This window comes from Lycium ferocissimum, chromosome 7 (genome assembly GCF_029784015.1).
Source record: "Lycium ferocissimum isolate CSIRO_LF1 chromosome 7, AGI_CSIRO_Lferr_CH_V1, whole genome shotgun sequence".
NCBI lineage: Eukaryota > Viridiplantae > Streptophyta > Magnoliopsida > Solanales > Solanaceae > Lycium > Lycium ferocissimum.
In genome coordinates, this window is record NC_081348.1 from 7235870 (window position 1) to 7243136 (window position 7267).

A 7267-nucleotide genomic window follows, 5' to 3' on the forward strand; every position below is an offset into this window, starting at 1 on the left:
GGAATAGGTTAGGGAACAAACTCTGGAAAACAAAAGGATAGGTGCAAATTAAAATGAGCGCACACATTAAGGGTGCAAAATGAAAAGAACTCCTTTTTTAACAAACAATGATTGTTCATGGTATTGACATTTTAGTCAATGACAAGCGAGATTTAATCAACGGATGATAAAAAAAAAAAATTATATATGCTGACCTATATTATAATTTATACATTGCTGAATTGTTATATTAACACGCGAACATTCAGCTTGGCATCCGTGGGGAACCATCGCACAATATGTGGATCTTACGCGCACAAAAAAAATGAAAAAAGTTATGTGCAATTATGGAGAGTAAACTCCATACTGAAATCGAGATTTTAGGAACATGCGAAGCCTCTCCCATTGAGAGATTGACCCGTATAATTGCACTTTTACTGATTTTTTCTTTCCTTGGCGAACAAATTCCAAGTCTTTGACAACGTCATATTCAACGCTTTCTGGACTATCAAGCAGCGGCAATGCAACCGAACTATGGGATTCAATATTTCTGATCCATCCGCGCAGCAAAAAATTCACAATCTGCGCATGTAAGTGGGTTGAGATTTAGAGTCAATGTGGGCCCAGAACGAACGTGATCTTATGCATCAAAGACTAACTACGAGGACAATCCGAAAATAAAGATAGCAACTGATATTACTACATAACAAGCTTTGAAGGAAATTTTATGACGAGATGATAACAATGAGAAAGCACGTTGACAGCCAAGATCGAATGTATAGCCAAGTAAGACGGCCTACCTCTGGGACTTCATCATGGGGGCAGTGACCAGCTGGACTAATCTGATAATATGGAGCTTCAGGGAATTGACGTTTCACTTGTAAACCCCAAATAGGCATCACCCAAGGGTCTTCTTTCCCATATATGAGACAGACAGGTACATTGTTCATTCGACACCTAAAAATAGCAAGATGGAAGATTTTAGCTTCGTTACAGTAAAAAGAAACCATATGCAAACAAAATGCAGCGGTTATGTAATACTTGCTTTACTTACCCAGTCAGTGCCTCTTTAAAACTTAGTTGTCCCCTAGGAGCGAACATTATTGAGGCAAGGGATGCAGCTGCTGCAGGGTGTTCTGTTACCTCAAGAATACTCGAGAAAACTTTATCTACTTTTGTGGTGTGATCAGCATAAACTTGTTTAAGCACCTCTGCGATACTCTCAGGAGCACTAATTTTCTGCCATCTAGAAAAGCATAATGAAGTGTATAGAGGGATAAGATTTGGGTACCAGCCAAAACCAAAAACATGGAAACAAGCCATAATATTCCTCTAAGACTATGATGAAAGAACGTCAAATCATCCAAGAACGATGCATTTGTTTTCAGCGTGAGTTGCAAAATGTTGACAGATCATTTGGTTTGGTGAAAAGATCCCGGTCAAAACGCTAATCAATATAAAGTGTATTAATGGCAAGAAGAAGATCCTCTTCCTATCTTCTTCAGTGTGTAAGTTTATATAGGCTTAGGAAACTACATAAGTGAAAGAGCAAGTCGTAGCACTTACACAAGTTCTGTGAGTTTTCTGATATTGGTGGGAAGAGGAAAAGTCCCAGCCCATGGAAACAATCTAGATAATCTTGGAGATCTAACAGGATTAGGAAGAAATCCCCAAAAAGGCGTCGCATTCAGCAAGGTTACACCTTTCACCAATTGAGGGTAGTATGCTGCAAAGTAGAGGGCAACATATCCACCAAGAGAATTTCCCACGATGTAGACTGGTTCTTTAATAACCTGCATCATCAAAGGATACAAGGTTACAATTTGTTCCTTATGATCAATATTATTCTAAAGCAATCCCTCAAATTTAACCAATCAATAATTTGGAAGCTTCTCGAAAAGCCCGTTGTACCACAATCATTACATAACTGTTTAGTCAAATAATACGGAGCTTTCCCAAATATCTATTTGGGTATAAACACAAAATGGTGTAAGAATAGGGAAAAGAACATCAGAGAAACATTGCACATGAAGTTCAGTACAAAGTATCTTCCAAAGAATAGAAAACAAATAGCAAAGTATTGTCCAGTACAAATTTCCAAGCTTTGACTTGCACAGTATCATCATTGATTAAGTTGATCAGAACTAGGTATAGCCAACTTGAACAAACACCACAAATAACAGGTATAAGGCCCAGGCAGCGACCCAACATACCAGTTTATAGGGAATCAATCTGTGTTATACCACAACCTAGAACCTAGAAAGACGATACAAACTCTTTGAGTCTGAGATGATATAACCATTAATTAAGTGAAGTTATAGCCATACATTAGTCAAAGAAGGAGAACAAAAAAAACAAATAAACAAGTAGCGCCAAGGAACAGTTGCCTTCCATAATATAGCACACTGTCAACGAATGCATCTGTGACGTGCTCACTAGCGTTCTATCAATATTTACAGTTTCATCTTGAAGAATAATAGGTACATTGATTACCATTTGTTATGAACCGAAGTATATCCGAAAAAAGAACATGCAATTAAAAAGCTAGCAATACATCAATGACAATGCTTAATCTGCAGATCAACCACTTTGAGAAAAAACACGAGGACAAAGATACAAAGTGTACCTCTTCAATGAAATAGCGTACTTGTTCCCTCCATAGATCAACAGAATAGACAAGTTCTTTTGCCCAAGGTTCTGCTTCATCTCCAAAACCCCAGAGAACATTGTCTCCATCACCTTCTGATTCATCTCGTCGTTTGGACTGCAAAGTTGGATCCTCACTAGGTAATGACTTCCCCTGTCCAAGAAAATCTAATGCCCATAATCTGTGATCACGACCAAGATCCTTTAGCTGTTTTTCATAGTGAAAGGAACCAACACCAAAACCAGGAAGAAATAGTATCGGTGCGGAGTTAACATTTTGACATCCAGATTTCTCATAATGAACATTCAGTTTTGGCTTCCATTCCCACAAGCAGCTATCGACCGCAGCAACAGAATCACTTTTAGTTTCACCAGGTAAACTAGGAATCATAACCTTTGGTACTGATTTACGTCTACCAGTCACATCTTGGTTACTGACTTTCCCATCTACCATATCTGAGTAATAGCTTTCGCTCAAGACACTTGAGTCTAAACTGTCGTACCTCTTTAGAGCAGCGATAGTGCAAAATCTCCGGTTCCTGTTTTTCTTTATGCTATAAACATCTAAACCATAACACAACCTTCTTTCTTTTAGACATTTGCCAATCAGATTCCGTCTAACATTTAAAATGCAATAATATGGTGTCGAATAGAGAGAAGAAATTTCCATCCTGGAGGCAGCTTTCTGAATTGAATACCTGAAATCGAGAATGTATTGAAATTAAGCATTTATTATCAAAGAATAATCCAAAAGATGCAAGATAGTGATGGAATCTACTCAAGAAACAGGACCATAGAATGTCAGTGATGTACTTCTACACATCTAATTATCACTTCATAGAGCTCAATTAGTCCGGCTTCAGGATAAATCAACTAAGAACAAATTCTTCTAAACTAAAACAATTCAACCTCCTCTTTTCTTGATTAAAACGCATTTTTAACTATAATATCACCCAAATAAAAGCTTGGATTCATCCATCTGGTTACAAGGGGGTCAGGAGCGGATGTACAATAGAGGAAATGGATGCGGCCTAACCCAATAACTTTGGTTCAGAACTTCTATTTGTATTAAGAAATCCATTTAATATGTACAATTATTAATTTAGAACTAAGTAACTAGAATCCCGAACCATAAACTTCAAATCCTGGATCCACCAATGAAAGGGCAGACCAGCCTGATCTTGGAAACCAAAAAGCTAAGCAAATATTGCTTAATTCTCTTCTTATACAAATTCACTCAGTAAGTATTGACTGGAATAACCTTCTTCAGCTTACTTGGATATTCTTCAACACACAACTCTTGAACTCAAACACCCAACATAAGATATCATAGTAAACCAAAAAATTAATAACCCAAAAAAACCAAAGTTTCACAATTCCTTTTGGTAAAAACAAAGAAAGCTTAAAAGCCAACTTACTGAACTTAAACACCCAAGAATTAAAATACCAATCTTATTATTACACCAAAATTCATTACTTAAATCTCCAATTTATCAAATATTGTAGTACTAACCATTAAAAGGAACATATAAACAGAACTTACTTTTGTTTGAAACAAGGAAGAGAGAATTAAATATTATTGCCTTTAATCAGCTTTGCAAGATAATTATCAGCAAAATCTCCAAGAATCTAGGAGAGAATATGGAGAGAGTTCCTTTTTTTTTTTTCATTTTAAATTCAGTTGCAGAATGTTTGTTATATTTCTACAACGCTCCAGAGTCCAGACAAAAGATTGCTTAAAAACGTGGGATCTATTTAGAAACCAAGAAAATTAATTAATATAAATGAGAATATTTAACAAAACTGTAAGCACCAATAAGTTCACACACTTGCTATAGATGATTATAATACAAAATTTGTCATGACATAAAATTTTGTAATAATGTTAATGTAAAATATATAACAGAGTTAAACTTCAATTCCAAACTATAGAAAATAAACACTGTTTCTCTATTATTGTTGTTTCTATCAGAAACTAAATATTATAATTAGTTATGCAAAAATTATATTAATAATGCAAATTTTAGAGATGTATGCTAAAATTTGTATTTGAAGGAAGGTGGGAACGGAAGAAAAAGGAAAAGACAAAGAGTACACGTAACGAATTGGTGTTGCCAAAGCCTAACAGGGCCACCACGTGGTCGGTTTTCAAATTTTATTGGCTTTAGATATAATGAACAAAAATGATTTATATTTAGCCATTACTTTTTAGATATAGTTTTTTAGTTGGATTGGTACGTTTACTTTAAGTTCTATTTTTTAATAGTATTTTGATAATGTCAGAGGTTTTGATGCCAAATTGTAAAGAAAAATAGTATATTCATTTTTATTTTGTATAAAATATGAATAAGATGAATTTTAAACAGAAAAACATAATTAACGATAATTCGAATAGTCGACCAAGGCGTGATAAACTGATAATTGTGGTAGGTAGGTAGGTGACACGTCAAAGTGGAGAATTCAAAGGCAAAAGTGAGGAATAAGCTCTGTGAAGAATGAGAGAAACTACACGGCAGAATTCAAATTTGTCGTGTTAGTAAAATTATTTAGAGGGACCATAAAAATATCTAAAGCACCTCGTTTATTTCATGCATCTTATTTTGCACCGATATTTTTCTTTACCCATATTTTGAGCTATTTTTAGCATACTTTTGTTTATCATCCTCACTCTTTTTGTGTATTGGACGTTATTAGTTATTATACTAACGTTACAAGCAGAAACTTTGCTTTATATCTTCAACTTTCTAATCCCTCATCCTGGAATTCTGTGCTTTAATGAACGTTTTGGTCGTATAGCAGAAAATGAGGAGTTGTGAGAAAAGAAAAAAGAAAAGAAAAAGGAATATGTACAAAGTATGCACAACTTGGTGTTTGAGTCAAGAACACGTTATGAATAATAAAACCTTGAAAGGAAAAAGTCTTGAAAAGATGTTTAAAATATTAAGGAGAAAAATTTCTTGAAGGTAAATTGAGAAAGTTAAAGTTAGGGGAATTACGCTATATTGATGCTAGTAGAGGTTAGCAATATGCAAAATAGCTCATTACGTACATGTCGCGTCTTTTTTGTAAATGCATAAAGTGAAGGGTTTGAGATATTCCGTTTTCGTAATTGCTCGAGGCACTACTATTTATTTGGAGTCATCAGTTAACTTTTATCTAGGTGTATTGAAATATCTATGTTACTTTTATTTTGAAAATCGAGAAATAATCTGGAAATAAAGACTCCTAACATTTACATGACTTAATTTTGAAATAAGAAGGTTCAATCATTCCGAGAAGGTGTAAAGCATCCCTTAAAACTCATGTAAGTGCTTATTACCTCTCGATTTTGATTAACAAGTAAAAAATTTAGTTAAGGCATTAATTAGGAAACTAAAATTAAATCTAATTATTAAGCGGAACAATCTTTTGAGAAAAAAGGGGCGACTAAGGACCCCTTGGCCATAAAAATACTATAGATATTCACTTTTCCAGAATAATTTTTCACTTTAATTAAAAATCAATGTTTGACCATGAAAATTCCAAATTCAACTTGAAGTTATATTTTAAATGTTGGAAAACAACTTATAACCTGTTTTTCAACTCAGTTTTCACTTTTGAAGTTGTATTTAAGTACATTCAAATATGACCATTAATCCAAATATTCTTTACAAAAAGTATAATCAAACATAACTCAATCTCCAACTCCAATTTCACAAATTTCATTTAAAATGAATAATATTTGGAATCCACTAAATTATGTTGTGGATATCTGGAATGGCAAAATGTTAGCATGTCCTTGAAGATAAAGTTATGGTAGTAAGTCGAGCATTTAGGAGCCCAGTGTAAATTAAGCCATAAAACAGAATGGGCAGTTCGCACCTACGCTGGGGTGGTATTTAATTTTCCCGCAAATTGGTCGTCTTTAATTTTTTGGCCTTCGGCACTTTAAGCAACAAAAAGGTGGTCGAAAATATTCCTGACATCGAAAAAATAAAAATGAAATTTGGATTTATGACCTAATTTCGCAAGACAGAGTTTCATAAAAACTATAACTTGTCGGGCAATGTTACATAGAAATTATGTCTTGTCCGGCATAGTGATGTAGAAATTAAATTATCCGGCATAACTTCATTTCTACAGAATTTATGCCATACAAGCCAGAATTTATGCCAAACAAGGCAAAACTTCTATAAACCTATGCCGAGCGAATAAGTTACTACACAAATTATACCGGAGAACTTCATTTCTACAGAACTGTGCCGGACAAGGCATAGTTTCTAAAAAAAATTGCCTTGCAAACCATTTCTACAGAACTATGCATACAAGACATAATTTCTATGTAATTTTGTCCGACAAGGCATAGCTTCTATGAAATTTTACCTTGCGATTTTTTTCTTTTTACTCTGCTGGGGACTGAACCCAGAATTTCTAATTTCGTAGACCAACGAATAAGAATATTTTAACCCTCAAGTTTTTATTAAATGAGAAATAGGGTCAAAAATTAAAGACCAGTTCGTATGAAGGGAATCCGCGCAAAAAATTGAAACCGAATTGCAACCCAAAGCTATTGACTTAGCCATAAGTAGGCACGTGGTAATAGATTCGTGGGCTTGGACTTGGCTATTCCTATTACTGGGTTCATACGGTTGTACCGGAGGGA

At 34.5% G+C, this 7267-nt stretch overlaps 1 protein-coding gene across 1 annotated transcript; it reads right to left on the reverse strand.

Moving 5' to 3' along the window:
* Positions 1-268: 268 nt before the first annotated feature.
* On the reverse strand, positions 269-4516 carry LOC132063222 (pheophytinase, chloroplastic-like). The gene is made up of 6 exons (XM_059455682.1): positions 4209-4516; positions 2606-3323; positions 1546-1772; positions 1034-1225; positions 780-936; positions 269-561 (listed from the first exon to the last, which is right to left on the reverse strand). The coding sequence occupies exons 2-6, from the start codon at positions 3293-3295 to the stop codon at positions 325-327; spliced, it is 1503 nt and encodes a 500-aa protein (XP_059311665.1). The 5' UTR covers positions 3296-3323; positions 4209-4516; the 3' UTR covers positions 269-324.
* Positions 4517-7267: the final 2751 nt, after the last annotated feature.